General features: G+C 47.3%; 1 protein-coding gene across 8 annotated transcripts in view; it reads right to left on the bottom strand.

Annotated features, from left to right (window-relative positions):
- SLC4A11 (solute carrier family 4 member 11) overlaps positions 1 to 17500 on the bottom strand; it is a 218647-nt gene that overhangs the window by 101420 nt on the left and 99727 nt on the right. For all 8 annotated transcript variants that reach the window (XM_060278338.1, XM_060278343.1, XM_060278337.1 and 5 more), the window contains exon 2: positions 225 to 275. In XM_060278338.1, coding sequence (XP_060134321.1) covers positions 225 to 275 — 51 coding nt within the window. The remainder of the gene's footprint in view (positions 1 to 224; positions 276 to 17500) is intronic.

The following is a 17500-nucleotide window of genomic DNA, read 5'->3' as shown; positions in this document are numbered from 1 at the left end:
TGCTTTGAAGGGAGAACAGACAGCAAAGAGATCAAATGCAAAGAGGTCAGTCAGCGGGAGATAAAACAAGCAAACATGTGGGCACTGCAACAATGTGTTGCAGCGCAGAGTGTTGCTATTCATGGTGCCAGGGGAGCCATACCCCCCGCCTGGGTTGCATCATGCCATTTGGGCTACATTAGCAGAAGATGAGTTTGCTACTCGTAAGGTAGGATTCTACTTGCCTGTTTCTTCGAAGAAGTAGCCGTTCCTGGACATCGCTGCCGGTGGACTTTCTAAGAGGAGAAATGAGAGAAATACGAATTAAGAGGGCAGCTCAGACAATTCAGGGGTTTCTTTTTAAACGAATGGACATTTATTCTTCGGCATGCTTCTCTTTTCTTCCAGAATGTCTCTGTTACATGGATTTATCACATGAAAACGTAGGCATATTTGCAAGCGCTGGTTTCCATTAGCCTTTATTTATTAGTAATCATTATTATTAACACAGTGGTATCTTGGTTCTCAAACTTAATCCGTTCTGGAAGTCCGTTCCAAAACCAAAGCGCTCCAAAACCAAGGCGCGCTTTCCCGTAGAAAGTAATGCAAAATGGATTAATCCGTTCCAGACTTTTAAAAACAACCCCTAAAGCAGCAATTTAACATGAACTTTACTATCTAACGAGACCATTGATCCATACAATGAAAGCAATAATCAATGTACTGCAGTCACACAACCAATCCATCAGTAGCTGAACTGGGTTCCACACAGTCACAAAAACAAAACAAAAAAGAGCCGCAAAAACACAAAATAAATAGCAAAAACAGACAGATATCAGCGTAACACTCAAAACGGAAGTGTGGCACTCAAATCTGAAGCGTAACACTCAAAACGGACCATGTCCCGCTTCCGGAAAAAGTTCGCAAACCGGAACACTTACTTCCGGGTTTGCAGTGTTTGGGTTCCAAGTTGTTTGAGTACCAAGGAGTTTGAGAACTTTATTTACTTTATCTCACCCAGGGCAACACAAAGCGACTTACAACCAACCAACCAGACAGGTAAAACCTCCCACAGAGATACATTAAACCCAAGAGGGAAAATAAATGCATTAAAAACATCTCACCCACTTCTAAAAGGCCACAGATAGTCAAAAGCCTAGTTATAGAATAAAGTGTTTTTGCCTGGTGCCTAAATACATGCTATAAAGGCGAGCCTTCCTTTGACTACGCGCTTCGTGAAAAAGTAGACTAGAATAAAGTCGACATGTTTTTACCGAAATGGCAACTCTTAAATGTTCCATGGGCAAGTTGAAGCAATCCGATCTGGATTCGTCCTGAACTTTTGTCTTCATTTCCGGGCAAATGGGCTGCTAGGAATCTCGCCGCGATAGGGGTGACGGATGAGCACAATGAGATTTGAAAAGAGAGCAGGCACCGGGGAAGAGGAAGGGCACAAAGCTTCAGGGCGACGCACACAAGAGGCTAATGCAATGTGAAACGGCACACAAGGCTTGCCAGGAGGCAGCAAAGAGGCTACTCTCGTTCACCATTACATAATCCCAGGGTCACCTGGAGACTCATCTCTGCCTTTGTTTACAGGCACCACATCCCTCACTTTCCTCCAGGTGCTTGTATATCAAAAAAACGAGCCCTTGCTGTGACTCTCGAGACGCTGAGGGACCCCGGGATGGTGGGAGTTGTAGTCTAGCAAACTGGGCAGAGAGCCTTCTTGGTAGTGGCGCCCGCCCTGTGCGAAGCCCTCCTGCAGATGGAAAGGAGATAGAAGTTCTAAACGCAAGTTTTTTAAAGGTAAAGGACCCCTGGATGGTTAAGTCCAATCAAAGGCAACTATGGGGTTGTGGTGCTCATCTCACTTTCAGGCCAAGGGCAGTGGCGAAGCTGCAAACTCCAGCACTGGGGGTGGAGATCAGGCGGGGGGGGGCGTGACTGATGCGCGTCCCAGGGGCGTGGTTGCGCTGCCCGCGGGGCATGGCACCTGGCATGGTGGGGGATGCGTGGTGTGTGTCCGGGGGCCAGCCGTGATGGTACCCCCCTTCCCAATGATTCCAGGGGTGGTGTGCTCTCTCTCCCCCCCCTCGTTCCTGGTCAGAGCTCTGGTCAGACCTCACCTAGAGTACTGTGTCCAGTTCTGGGCACCGCTGTTCAAGAAGGATACTGACAAGCTGGAACGTGTCCAGAAGAGGGCAACCAAAATGGTCAAAGGCCTGGAAACGATGCCTTATGAGGAACGGCTTAGGGAGCTGGGTATGTTTAGCCTGGAGAAGAGAAGGTTAAGGGGGTGATATGATAGCCATGTTCAAATATATAAAAGGATGTCATATAGAGGAGGGAGAACGGTTGTTTTCTGCTGCTCCAGAGAAGCGGACACGGAGCAATGGATTCAAACTTCAAGAAAGAAGATTCCACCTAAACATTAGGAAGAACTTCCTGACAGTAAGAGCTGTTCGGCAGTGGAATTTGCTGCCAAGGAGTGTGGTAGAGTCTCCTTCTTTGGAGGTCTTTAAGAGGAGGCTTGACAGGCATATGTCAAGAATGCTTTGATGGTGTTTCCTGCTTGGCAGGGGGTTGGACTGGATGGCCCTTGCGGTCTCTTCTAACTCTATGATTCTATGATTCCTCCACCAGTGGCCAAGGGAGCCAGTGTTTGTCCACAGACAGCTTTCTGGGTCATGTGGCCAGGACTAAACCGCTTCCAGCACAACGGAACACCATGACGGAAATGCTGTTTACCTTCCCGCCGCAGCAGTACCTATTTATCTACTTGCACTGGCGTGCTTTCAAACTGCTAGGTTGGCAGGAGCTGGGACCAAGCAACGGGAGCTCACCTTGTCACAGGGATTCGAACCGCCAACCTTCTGATCAGCAAGCCCAAGAGGCTCAGTGGTTTAGACCACAGCGCCACCCGCATCCCATGTTTTAGAAGGCAGCTATGATTATGTTTTTGTATCTGACGTAAGCCACCCAGAGTGGCTGGGGCAACCCAGTCAGAGGGCAGGGGACAAATAATGCTATTGCATTACTACCTGGAGAGCACCACTTTGGAGAGGTCTGGTTTAGCACGTGAGCACAGCCCGTTATCAAAATGGGAAGCCGTTAGGTCCAGGGCTAGGAATTCGAACAGGTGTCTGCTTTGCGGGCCTGAGCGTGCAGGTGTTGATTCTGCTCCCCCTGCGTCTAGACACAGTCCTTACTTCTTGTCACAGAATGAGGCCGCAATGGACCCCCATGCATGAAGCATTCGATAAAGAGATACAGATCTAGAAGAACAGAGCAATTTGTGGGCTAACCCTGCGCCTTTAAATGGCAGTGTTTTCAGAAATGTCCCTGAGACAGAACACTCAAGACATGTTGCTGTGCAAATAACAGAATCTCGGGAAAGCACAAGAAAACAGAACAAGACACAGGAGCAGGCTTGTCAGATCAATGTTTTTTTTCAAAAAATAATAATAGTCAGAATATTATTAGCTTGTGTGCCTTCTGCAGTGTTCTGTGTTGAGCCATTCTGACACGAGAATATTACCCGTACCCTCCTGGAACGGCAAACATTCCTTAATAAGGGATACTACAAAGGAACGTCTTTAAACTCCGGCCCCATCAAGGTGAAGGGGTCAAATGCAGCTGAGAGACAAGAAGGGATATTGCCTCTCTTTCTTTTTCTCCTCTCTTTTCGTTTCATAGATTTTTTTTCCCCTTCACATTTGCACATTTGCATCCAACAACATTCCGTTATTAAATTCCTTAGAAGATGCGGCTCAGTGTCTTGCCAGCCAGCTTCCTTGATATTAAAAACATAACAAAACCTGCAAATTCCAGTCTCCTGAGCTCTGCTATATCCCCAACTTAAAAAGACAACCTTGCATTCCCCGAATACTTCACAGAGGGCAACCTGTAGGCAATACCTCCCCAGTTCCATGCTGCTGCTGCTTCTACCCACCACGTCTTTTTATTCAGGTGCCCAAAATAATTTACAGTTAACCCACTGTTTCAACGGCCCTGCAAAACTCCCCATTTCATAGCGGAGCAGGCACAGAACCGGGTGGCAGTCTTGCCCTCTTGCCACCCACCATTCTGTGGCACTTCAGTGATGCCCTTTGGTTTTAAAACACACGAAACTGCCTGACTTGGTATGGCCTTTGGTTCACCTAGCTCCATACCGTCAACTCTGACTGGCAGCAGCTCTCCGGGATTCTCTGGCCTGAGTCTCTCCCAGTCCTTCCTTGAGATGCTCGGGATTGAACCTGGGACCTTTTACACGCCAAGCAAATGCTCTACCGCTGCCCAAAGGGGAACTAATTCTCTCCAGTGCGGAAGGTGAACATATTATCCGCTCACTGATTTAGAGATGCAACTATCCTGGATCACGATGGGAGGACCGAGGCCAGCACAAGACACAACCCCAAACAGTTGTTGCGGTACCATTAGGGATCACAGCGAAGCCATGCAAGATCTGAGGATTTCCTTCCATGCTGCAGAGGATACTGGAAGCAGCTGAGCCTGGGGCCAAGGTGAGATTGGAACCCAGTTCCTCCAGGTTCAAAACCCACCCTAACCCTACAATTTGCAACGGATTGCTGGGTGCAAACAGCTCTATATTACAACAAGGGCAGTGGGGAGACAGAGGAATTTGCTGTCAATGCCTTCACAATACAGTGGTACCTTGGTTCTCGATTTTAATCCAATCCGGGAGTCCGTTTGACTCCCAAAGCCGTTCAAAAACCAAGGTGAGGCTTCCGACTGGCTGCAGAAAAACGTTCACAAACCAGAACACTTACTTCCAGGTTTGCAGCATTCGAGTACCAAGGTCCCACTGTATCTGATTAATGCATAAAATGATTTGACCACAATATTTCGCTAAGTCTTTTCAGTATCTTTCCCACGCCCCACTTTCCAAAGAGTGGGAGCTGGGGGGGGGGGTTGCACCTTCCATTCCAACCCTGAACCAACGCTGCACATTTGCTTTTGCAACATCCTACTAGGGTGTCCATGCAGCCGCTGCTTAAAGAACTTCTGAGCCAAGGTCCGTTTCTAAAGGGTGAGGTCCACTTCCTCAAGGAACAGTGAACAGGCTCACAGACAGCAGCCTCTTCCGGATGCAAGATGCTGGACAGTCTTTATTTATCCATATTTTGGCCTTTTTTGGGCTGTTGGCCCAGGATTCAATAGGTGGACAGTTAAGGAAAGAGAGGGTTTGTGCCTCCATGTTGCCAGTTACATTTGACCAGGAGGCTGGGAAGGTGAAGTTAGAAGCATAGAAGCATAGAGTTGGAAGAGACCACAAGGGCATTCCAGTCCAAGCAGGAAACACCATCAAAGCATTCTTGACATATGCCTGTCAAGCCTCTGCTAAAGACCTCCAAAGGAGGAGACTCCACCACACTTACCTTCCCACCACAGCGGTACTTGCACAAGTATGCTTTCGAACTTCTAGGTTGGCAGGAGCTAGGACAGAGCAATGGGAGCTCACTCTATCGCAAGGATTCGAACCACTGACCTTCTGATCGGCAAGCCCAAGAGGCTCAGTGGTTTAGACCACAGCACCACCCTCATCCCTCATTATTTATATGCCGCGTTGAACTATGCAGTTCTTGGCGGTCCATTGCAACGCTAAGACTCTACGATCTCAGCTACATTGCTTGGGTGAGTGGCTCTTACAATTTGTCCCAGTATGCAAGAAGGAGAAACACACACAGTGGAAATAGAATTAACTGTGGACCTAAGGCAGAGGTTTTTAAACCCTGGTTGCCAACCTGGCTCCCAGAAATCTCCACGTAGTCGCGATAGGACCCATGCCAGCAGCAAAATGTTCCCGGCGCTTGGCTAATTTCTAACGCTAAACAACACATCAACCATTAAAATTTTCCCTGTACAGGGCTGCCTTCAGATGTCTTCTAAAAGCCGGATAGTTGTTTATTTCCTTGACACCTGATGGGAGGGTGTTCCACAGGGAGGGTGCCACTACCAAGAAGGCCCTCTGCCTGGTTCCCTGTAACTTTGCTTCTCACAGTGAGGGAACCGCCAGAAGGCCCTCGGAGGTGGACCTCAGTGTCCGGGCTGAATGATGGGTGTGGAGATGCTCCTTCAGGTATACTGGACTGAAGCCATTAGAGCTACAAAGGTCAGTACACTTTGAACTACTCACTTAATGAACTACTCACTAACTTTGTCACAGATCTTAAGAATGGGAAAATGCCAACAACTTCACTTAGGTCAAGCTGCATTTCCCCAGCAGAGAAGCTAAGCTCGTGTGAATGGTCATTAATTCTGTTCTGGTTTCTGCTTAAAAAAATAAATAACAATGCATCAGGAAGCTGCCCCCTCCTTCCCAGTGCCAAACACATCTCCGTCGCCAACACACCTTTGTCAAACTTCAAGCCCTAACCCACTTTTGTTTCTTTTGCGGCTGAAGAGATTGACAGAAACAGGGAAGGAGAAGCCTCGCAAATGAGAAATAAGAAATGCTGTACAAGCTCGCTAAGTAGGTCAGGCCTCCCTCATATTGTGCGGCATCACTCAGAGCCACAGCTAAGGAGGAAAAACACCCGCCCATGAAAACGAAGAGGAAGCAGAACAGCAGCACCCAGTCAGGAGGACCCGGGGGTGCCTGCCTATCAGTCTCCATCCCTCCTACCTCCTATGGGCAAAGGGCAAAAACATCCATGATGGAGTGCCTTTGACAATCCAACAGCAACCCCAGGGGACAAGAAACAGGCTCGTCTTTGGATAGTTTATTGATCTTGCCAAGCTCTGCGTCTCAAAATGAGATTTCAGTTTGTGGGGGTTTGCATCTAGGCCGAATCTGGGCTGCTGGGCTCCTCGAGCCGAAAATGCCCCAATCGGTTTTGGACCCTACATTTTGGTCCTTTTGTAGGACCACCCTACAGGCAGGGTTAGAAACTCGCTCACTATATAAGCCAGGCTCCAATTGGCTCCTTAAACCAGGGTTACAGTCGCCAAAACGGAATGTAAAAGGTAAAGGGACCCCTGAGTCGTGATCAACTCTGGGGTTGCGCACTCATCTCGCATTATTGGCCGGGGGAGCCGGCGTACAGCTTCCAGGTCATGTGGCCAGCATGACAAAGCCGCTCATGGTGAACCAGAGCAGCACACGGAAACGCCGTTTACCTTCCCGCTGTAGCGGTACCTATTTATCTACTTGCACTTTGACGTGCTTTCGAACTGCTAGGTTGGCAGGAGCTGGGACCGAGCAACAGGAGCTCACCCCGTCACAGGGATTCGAACCGCCAACCTTCTGATCAGCAAGCCCTAGGCTCAGTGGTTTAACCCCCAGCGCCACCTGGGTCCCTTAAACCAGGTCCTTAAACCAGGGTTACAGTCGCCAAAATGGAATGTATCGTTGCCATTTGGGGGACAGACAGCTCAAAAGTTGTATTATTTTTCAATACGACTTGCTCTGATTTCACAGGCAAGGGAGAAGAGTAAAAGGGAGGTTTCGCAGCTCAGCCTCTGAGCCCCTCTCATTTCCCAACCCAGCCAGTCGCTGGCTACAGTAGACCCCCTGGCAGGATCACTCTCTGCAGGCACTAAAGGGATTGCTTTGCAGAAAGAAGCCGCCTCCGTTTTTTAAAAATAGCACGGGAACCAGCAGAGGGGACTCCTCTCTCCATCCCGTAGGAGCAACAAGGGTTTTAATTTCCCTCTTTCTTGTTATTATTCATCACGCTTCCAGCCTGTCGTTCTTCCAAGGACATTAAGGCAGGCGGCTGGCCCTAACCTTAAGCACACTGGGGAGGCAGTACTCTATGAAGCCAGTGGGGTTAGGGTGTCAGATTAGGACCTGGGAGATCAGGGTTCAAATCCCCACTCAGCCATGAGTCACAGCCTCTTAACCTACCTCACAGGGTTGTTGTAGGGATTAATTGAGCGGGGGGGGGGGAGACGGCCACATACTCCCTGGAGATTAAGGTGGGATATAAAAAGTCCTTTGCTCACCTGCTTAAGAAAGCTGGAGGGGCCAGCCAGGTGGAGACATCAGTCGCCAACCTGACATCCAGAGATCTCCACGTGGTCACAACTGAACCCACATCAGTTACAAAACATGCCGGGCACCTGGGTAAATGGACTCGCGCCAATCTCAAAAAAACCCAGCTCCTGCTTGCTGTTTTTGGATATCGATGTGCTGGTGAGATGGAAACGAGAAGAACTACCAACGATTGAAGAATGGCAAATGAAGTGAATGGACTACGCAGAATTGGATGAGATGACAGGAAGAATTCGAAAGCGACGGGACCAGAAGTTCTCAAAAGATTGGAGTAAATTGGAGAAATATTTGAAAAACAATTGTAAACAACAGATTACGCGCTAGTAGGTTTGCAGGAAGTTTTGTAAGGAGAATAGTATGAAATATTATAAATTAGAAGGGTGGTTATATTGTAATGGTATATAGTAACAGTGAAATATGAAATACAAGAAGAAGTTATAGAATTGGAAAATCTCTAGAAGTGGCTGGTGGAAGTCAAAAATATTGTATAGGATATGAATGATTGTTAAATGTTGTTTGGACAAATATGCAAAAACTAATAAAAATATATATTTTTAAAAAGATGTGCTGGTGTTTTTGTTTTTGTTTTTTAAAGAGTATGCCAGCATCTGATTGCTTCCGGTCGTGTGCCTGCTTCTCTCTGCATGTGTGCATTTCATTCCTCCATTTCTTCTGTTTCTGCTTTCTAACTCTGCAATAAATCGGTGACGGGAGTTGTCTGGAGATTTTTGGAGCCAGAATTTTTTCCTGTGCAAACCAGGCATCGTAGCTATTCAATGCACAATAACAGGACCTGCCCTCCCTCCACCCCAGGGGTCAGCAAATGTTTTCAGCAGGCGGCCAATCCACTGTCCCTCAGACCTTTTGGGGGGCCGGACTATATTTTGAATTTTTTTGAAAAAAATATATGAACAAATTCCTATGCCCCACAAATAACCCAGAGATGCATTTTAAATAAAAGGCCACATTCTACTCATGTAAAAACATGCCGATTCCCAGACCGTCCATGGGCCAGATTGAGAAGGCGATTGGGCCGCATCCGGCCCCTGGGCCTTAGTTTGGGGAACCCTGCTCCACCCCCACCATTGGACCTACACAACTTTTCAGCGGCAGGCACAGAAGGCAACCATGAGGACATCCCAGGCAATGGAAGAAAAGGCAATGAGCTGAGGTTGAGATAGTAAGAATACATCTGGGTCCTGTTCTGGGCACCACAATTTAAGAAGGATGCTGACAAGCTGGAGTGTGCACAGAGGAGGGCGACCAAAATGATCAAGGATCTGGAAACCAAGCCTTATGAGGAACAGTTGAAGGAATTGGGCATATTTAGCTGGAAAAGAAGAGACTGAGAGGGGATATGAGAGCCATCTTCAAATATCTCAAGGGCTGTCACATGGAAGACGGAGCAAGCTTATTTTCTCCTGCTCTAGAGGGGTAGGACTCGAAACAATGGATTCAAGTTGCAAGGAAGGAGATTCCAAATACACATCTGGAAGACCTTTTCTTACAGTAAGAGCTGATGGAACAGTCTCGACATCAGGAGGTTGTGTGGGCCCTTCCTTGGAGGTTTTTAAGCAGAGGTTGGATGGCCAAGTGTCATGGATGCTTAAACTGAGATCCCTGCATTGCAGCGGGTTGGACTAGATGATCCTTGGGGCCCCTTCCAACTCTACAACCTCCTAAGTACTTTCCAGTTCTTTACAATCCTTCTGCAAAGCACCGTTCCAGTTTAACCAGGCAAGTGACATCATGCCCCCCCCTTTTCTGTGTCACAGTAATAGTGAGGACTCAAAGAGCCTTGGGTATACCCAGGTGTACACAGCTTCAAAGGATGCTGCAAAACTCAAAGAAGAGAGGAAGGATCGAACAGTTCAGGTGGAAGGGGATGGGCAAGGGGCACAAACAGAGACAAGAAAGAGCTCAAATTCCCTCCAGGGAGAAGAGAAAAGGCATTTTATGAAGAGAGAAAGCTGCAAAGAGAAGAAAGAAAGAAAGAAAGAAAGAAAGAAAGAAAGAAAGAAAGAAAGAAAGAAAGAAAGAAAGAAAGAAAGAAAGAAAGAAAGAGAACAATCTAATATGCAAAGAGGAAGGAAAGATTTGAATACTGCTACAGCTCGAAGCTCTGCGGGCACAGAGGAAATGAAAAGGATTTGGAAGAAATGCTTCAGCAATCCTGCCCAATGAGGGAGGGACTGGAGCATGGGTAGGCAAACTAAGGCCTGGGGGCCGCATCCAGCCCGATCACCTTCCAAATCCGGCCCGTGGACGGTCTGGGAATCAGTGTGTTTTTACATGAGCAGAATGTGTGCTTTTATTTAAAATGCATCCCTGGGTTATTTGTGGGGCATAGGAATTCGTTCATTTTTTTCCTCCAAAACATAGTCCCACCCCCCACAAGGTCTGAGGGACTGTGGACCTGCCCCCTGTTGAAAAAGTTTGCTGACCCTGCCTGCTGAAATGCCAACTGAACAGGGGTAGGAAACAAATTTTGAACAGGGTAGGAGGAGGACAGAAAAATAAAAGTAGAGGGAAGCAGTAAGGGCAGGACACTGCTGGACTAAAAAAAACAGGTGCTAAATGAGTCAAGTATTGTGGGCTGAGTTCTAGGGAACTGGCTTCCATGGGAGCCCCAACAGGCCCTCTCCCTGTTAAACATCCATCACCCCAAACACTTTTCATTCCAGCAAGCGTATTATGACCTTAACTGCTTTTGTTTTCACTGGACTGAGTTGCTTGTAAAGATTGCTGCAGTTTAGCAGTATATATGTTGTCAAAATAGATAAATGAAATAAATAGGATCTTCTAGGCTGGCAAAAGTCACTCTAGAGGAAGCAAGAAACCTGCATATTTCAGGAAACTGAAACCCCAAGGATGAACTTCTACAAACCACTGAATCCCATCGATTCCCTGCTGGAGCCACCAGCAAGAGATCAAACTTCAGACTCACAACAACAGCCATCACTCTGGACAGATGACAGCAGATGTAAATAATAATAATAATAAATATTAATAATTATTATTACTACTACTACTACAGTGGTCCTCGACTTATTAATTTAATCCATTCTGAATGCACATTCATAGGTCAAAAAGTTTGTTAAGTCGAAAGAAGCGGTTTCCCATAGGAATGCATTGGAAATGGAAAAATGGAAATGGAAAAATTCGCAAGTCGAGTAAACCGCATCTAAAATTCGTAAGTCGAGAAAACCCCATCTAAACTGCAACAGTTTTCCTTTCGGATGTCGGAAAAAACCGTAAGCGTGTGGCCATTTTTTTTCATTCGTAACTCGAAATTTTGTAAGTCGAGTACTTTATAAGTCGAGGGACCACTGTATTATTATTATTATTTACTATTTATCCCCGCCCACTCTGGGTGGCTCCCAACAGAATATAAAAACACGATAAAACATCAAACATTAAAAACTTCCCTAAACAGGGCTGCCTTCAGGTGTCTTCTAAAAGTCAGATAGTTGTTTATTTCCTTGACATCTGATGGGAGAGCGTTCCACAGGGCAGGTGCCACTACTGAGAAGGCCCTCTGCCTGGTTCCCTGTAACTTGGCTTCTTGCAGTGAGATAACCGCCAGAAGGCCCTCGGAGCTGGACCTCAGTGTCCAGGCTGAACGATGGGGGTGGAGAGACTCCTTCAGGTCTACTGGACTGAGGGCTTTAAAGGTCAGCACCAACACTTTGAACTGTGCTCAGAAACGTACTGGGAGCCAATGTAGATCTTTCAAGACCGGTGTTATGTGGTCTCGGCGGCCACTCTCAGTCACCAGTCCAGCTGTCGCATTCTGGATTAGTTGTAGTTTCCGGGTCACCTTCAAAGGTAGCCCCACGTAGAGTGCATTGCAGTAGTCCAAGCGGGAGATAACCAGAGCATGCACCACTCTTGTGAGACAGTCCGCAGGCAGGGAGGGTCTCATCCTGCCTACCAGACGGAGCTGGTAAACAGCTACCCTAGACACAGAATTGACCTGTGCCTCCATGGACAGCTGTGAGTCCAAAATGACTCCCAGGCTGCGCACCTGGTCCTTCAGGGGCACAGTTGCCCCATTCAGGACCAGGGAGTCCCCCACTCCCACCCATCCCCCTGTCCCCCCCAAAAAAACAGTACTTCTGTCTTGTCAGGATTCAACCTCAGTGCTGATGCTGATGTAGAACATTTTGATGTGGTGAATTCCAAAGAAAATCACTTACGCTCCACGTGTCTCTAATAATGGGAAATGGGGAGTGTTTGAAACAAAAAATGAACTGAGGACCACAAGGCACCTGCAACGTAGTCAGATATCGTTTTACAGGTGCAGCCCAGCAATCTCCATCTCTCTTTCAAAACTGCGTCCAAGCATCCCTAACGAAGAGCACGCAGCTCAAAAGCCGCCAGCTGGACCCATTAGAAAGCATCGTTCCATTCGCTTTATGTTTCCCCTTTGCCACAGAGGAAGCTCGCAGCCCGGCAGGATCCCGGTTGTAGCAGCTGCTGTGTGCGTCTGCAAATGGAGCCCACGGGAGCTGGAGAGCCAACGGGAAGAGCGGAAAATAGCTCCTCCGTGCCGGTTGGCGAAGACTCAGCAGAGAAGCCAATTGCCACGAGTTTAAATAAAAGTGCCGGGACGGAATGACAAAGTCGGTGCGTGAAAAGGGCAAGCAGAAACATGAAGGCCCAGATGTTTGTGGAAGAAGAAAATGCCGTTTTGAAAAGTTATAGGGAACAGGCGGCCCACGGCTGTCTAGTGCAAAGAGGAACAGGATGCAGAAAGTGGAAATTGCAACCATCTTAGACTTGAGTCCAGTTGGAAATGGAAGGAAGGAGGGAGCAATTCCAGGTGAGTTGCCTCCTTCTGGATGATGGCAAGAAAGGGCGGGCCTCAAATGGCACCCAAACAGCATCGAGCGCACGAAAGGAATCAAAGATCTGTAGAGATGGAAGGGGTCTCGGGGGTCATCTAGTCCAACCCGCTGCAATGCAATATTCTTTTGCCCAACGTGGGGCAAACCCTAAGAGCCTCATGCTCTACCGACTGTAGATTTCCATTATGTTATTTTTATCTTTTGTTTGTAAGCTGCTTTGGGATTTATTTGAATAAAAAGCGCCACAGAAATAGAATAAAATCAATCAATCAATATTACAGTACTGGCAGTTTCCAGTGCAGATCCGTATGGCAGCAAAACACTGAGCTGCCACAAACTGGGAGGTCGCATCCATCCACACCATACATTTAAAGCACTTTTCTCTCTCCTTCCCCCAAGAATCATTGGAACTGTAGTTTGTTAATGGCACTGGGAGTTGTAGTTCCGTGGTGGGTGAACTACAGTTCCCATGGGGTCTTTTTATGGTGTGATATATAAATATATATATATAGAGAGAGTATATGGCAAAGAGAGGCCCTCATCAAGTCTTGCCTAAACGAGACCGAAAAGGAACGCAAAAACTCTGGCAAGTTTGCAGCCGATAAGGGAAGTGAAAAGAGAATCGGAAGTGTCCATTGCCAAGACTGCTTAAGCCCAACTGTAGTAATAATAATAATTATTATTATTATTATTATTATTCAATACATCAGAAGAAAACTGGACACAGAAGACAAAGCACTTCTGAAAGGTGCGTTAAAGGAGGACCAATAGAGACAGCAGGCCAAGGCAGCTGAATGAATACTTGTGTCTGCCCTCACTTCAGAAAATGTAGGACAGACAGAGAATTGCATTTTATTTTTATTTTTTTTAAGGAGGGAGACTATCTGAAGGGGAGAGAAAGAGATCCAACAGATGGTGACGTCTAATCTTGTGGAATCCGCTTCCCACAGAAGAGCATTCAGCACCCTCATTGCAAAGCTTTCATCATCTTTGAAGATGTACCTGTTTATACTCTTAAACAAGTGAGGTTTGTTTGTGTGCTGTGAGTTTGTGGGGTCGGTCAGAGTCCCAAAAGCAATTCCTGGGGCCCTGGATCCGGCAAGGGTTAAAATCCAACCCTTAGGTTGGAGATAATGTTAAAAGAGCATGAAAACAAAAGACAGACTTCCAGTTAAGATCATGGAACCATAGACTTTGTAGAGTTGGAAGGGACCCCAAGGGACATCTAGTCCAACCCCCTGAAATGCAGGAATCACAACCAAATCATCCATGACAGATGGCCATCCAACCTCTGCTTAAAAACCTCCAAGGAAGGAGAGGACACCATGTCTTGTGGGTGTCTGTTCCACCGTCAAATAGCTCATACTCTCAGTTACGAAGAAACCAGCAACGATCTCAGATTTTCAGGTGCCCAGTATTTATACAATCATTCAATTGGCAGAGCATGAGACTCTTAATCTCAGGTTCATGGCTTCGAGCCCCACAGTGGACAAAAGATTCCTGCATTGCAGGGGGTTCGATTAGATGGCCCTTGGGGTCCCTTCTGACTCTACAACTCTAGGATTCCACGTCTGGTTGCTAGCATTTAAAAAAGGAGGTTGATTTGTGCCAGATGTCTGGGCTCCCTCCCTCACCTGACTGGTGGCAAGGAGAACAATAGCCAGTAGTTTTGTGAGATCTGGAAGCAGGCTGCAGGCAGAAGCCAGAGGGGTGGGGAGCCATGCTCGGCTTCTGCTGAAATGCAAGGCTTTGACGATGGGAGAAGCAAAACCTTCTGGGTGCCCTGCCCTGCTGGTGCCCTGCGCCCCTCCATCTTAGGCTCTGGCTCTATATATGTGTGAATAAACCATACATGTTGTCTTTGTCCATGGAGTTTTCTTGGCAGGGATACTGGAGTGCCTTGCCAGTTCCTTCTCCAGGTGGATCACGTTTAGTCAAAACTCTCCACTATGACCTGTCCATCTTGGGTGGCCCTGCATGGCATAGCTCATAGCTTCTCTGAGTTATTCAAGCCCCTTCGCCACGACAAGGCATTGATCCATGAAGGGGTCCATGCCTAGACAGCATCTTACAAAGCAGAGACATCACCTTGCCTACAAAGGTCCGTATAGTTAAAGCTATGGTTTTCCCAGTAGTGATGTATGGAAGTGAGAGCTGGACAATAAAGAAGGCTGATCGCCGAAGAATGGATGCTTTTGAATTACTGTATAGTGCTGGAGGAGACTCTTGAGAGTCCCATGGACTGCAAGAAGATCAAACCTATCCATTCTGAAGGAAATCAGCCCTGAGTGCTCACTGGAAGGACAGATCGTGAAGCTGAGGCTCCAATACTTTGGCCACCTCATGAGAAGAGAAGACTCCCTGGGAAAGACCGTGATGTTGGGAAAGATAGAGGGCACTAGGAGAAGGGGACGACAGAGGACGAGATGGTTGGACAGTGTTCCTGAAGCCACCAACATGAGTCTGACCAAACTGCGGGAGGCAGTGCAAGACAGGAGTGCCTGGCGTGCTATGGTCCATGGGGTCACAAAGAGTCGGACACGACTAAACAACAACAAAACCATATATCTGAAAAACTCCACAGTCTCCACTGTTCCTCATTCCAAGTTCCTCATACCCTGGAGTCTCTCACGGCTCGGAGATTGGGGTAGAATAGAATCATAGAACTGGAGAGTTGGAAGGGGACCCAATTCTCCCTGCCATGCAGGAATCTCAACTGAAGCATCCGTGATAGATGGCTATCGAACCTAAGCTTAAAAACCGCCAAGGAAGAGGAACCTACCAGTTTCCAAGGGAGACCGTTCCCAGCTCTCATCATCATAAAGTTCTTCCTGGGGTTGAGCTGCAATCTCCTTTCTTGCAACTTGAAGCCACTGGAGCATTGGCACATATATGTGTGTGTGTGTGTGTGTGTGTTTGGACCTGCTCCAGCTGCGATTGTGAAGGGAAATTCGTAAATTGAATCCAAGTCAAAGAGAGGTGGCAAGAAGATGCAGGTCTTGCTGACAAGCCATCAGGCATGGGTAGCATTCAACTCTCCTGAAGCTCTCAAAATGCAAAATCCTTGGTCTTATTTTAGCAAAAACATGCAACTATTTGTCCCCAAACCTGGCTTCTATACCAAAGGACTGGGAAGCAACCAGTGTGGTTCAAAAGGGATCCAAGAGATCCAGTGTTTAAATCCCAGGGGGTCCCTGTAACTACGTAACACTTGTACAGTCGTACTTTGGTTGTCGAATGGCATCCGTTCTGTGAGTCTGTTTGACTTCCAAAATGTTTGCAAACCAAGGCGCGGCTTCTGATTGGCTGATTGGACCTGGAAACAACCGCTGAAATGGACGTTCGGCATCCCAAAAAACGTTCACAAACTGAAACATTTACTTCTGGGTTTGCGTTCAGGAGCCAAAATGTCCAAGTACCAAAGCATGGTACTCATCCTCGTTTGACCTCCACAACAACTTTGTGAGGTAGGTTAGGCAGAGAGGCAGTGGCTGGTCCAAAGTGGAGATCTGAACCCTGGTCTCCCAAGGTTCTAGTCCAGCACTCTAACCAGTATACCACGCTGCCTCTGACTATAACAGCCTTGCCCAACCTAATGCCCTCCAGATGTTTCGGTCTACAGCTCCCAACGGTCCACGTCAGTCCTGCCCTCTCAATTTTTCTCTCTGCAAGTGGGCCTTGCAGCATTTAAATCTGGGGCTGAATGCCTAGTAAGATTGATGGGGTGGAGACCCGCTGGGGTCGGAATCTGTGTTTGAAATTAGCCAGGCGCGTTTTTGCGACTGCTGCAGATCTGACTGCGACCATGCTGAGATCTCTGGATGCCAGGTCGGTGGCTGACATCTCTATCTGGCTGGCTCCTCCGGCTTTTTTAAGCAGGTAAGTAGAAGATCTTATATATTGCATCCATCTCCCTTTTTCTCCAGGGAGTACATCGTTCACCCCACTCCTCAGCTCATCCCTACAAGGACCCTGCGAGGTTGGTTAGAGTGTCTGACTAGGACCTGGGAGAGTGAGCTCATTGGAGAAAAAGCTGGGATATAAAATCATAGAACTGTGGAGTTGGAAGGGACCCCCCAGGTTCATCTAGTCCAACCCCCTGCGATGCAGGAATCTTTTGCTCAGCGTGGGGCTCGAACTCATGAACTTGAGATGCTCGGCCAACTGAACTATCATATAAACACTGGGCATTTGGAAATCTGACATTGTTGCTAGTTTCTTTGTAACTGACAGTATGAGCTGTTTGACAGCGGAACAGACACCCACGAGAAATGGTGGCCTCTCCTTCCTTGGAGGTTTTTAAGCAGAGGTTGGATGGCCATCTGTCATGGATGAACTGGTTGAGATTCCTGCATTTCAGGGGGTTGGACTAGATGTCCCTTGGGGTCCCTTCCAACTCTACAAATTCTATGCTTCCATGATCTTAACTGGAAGCCTGTCTTTTGTTTTCACGCTCTTTTCACGTTATCTTTAACCCTTATTTTTATTGCAAATGCAACAGAAAGAAATGCGCTCTCCCATTTACAACAAGAACGGTCTACGAATCCCGATTTAAACTCAGATATTTGCGGAGGCTGCCCATATGTCTAAACAAGATTGTTTATTCTAAGACATATGTTCAAATGTAGCATCGTGTGTGGAACAGAATTCA

This window comes from Zootoca vivipara, chromosome 9, assembly GCF_963506605.1.
Source record: "Zootoca vivipara chromosome 9, rZooViv1.1, whole genome shotgun sequence".
In the NCBI taxonomy this organism is placed as follows: domain Eukaryota; kingdom Metazoa; phylum Chordata; class Lepidosauria; order Squamata; family Lacertidae; genus Zootoca; species Zootoca vivipara.
The sequence above is the reverse complement of the archived record's forward strand: the minus strand, read 5'-3'. Positions and strand labels throughout refer to the sequence as shown.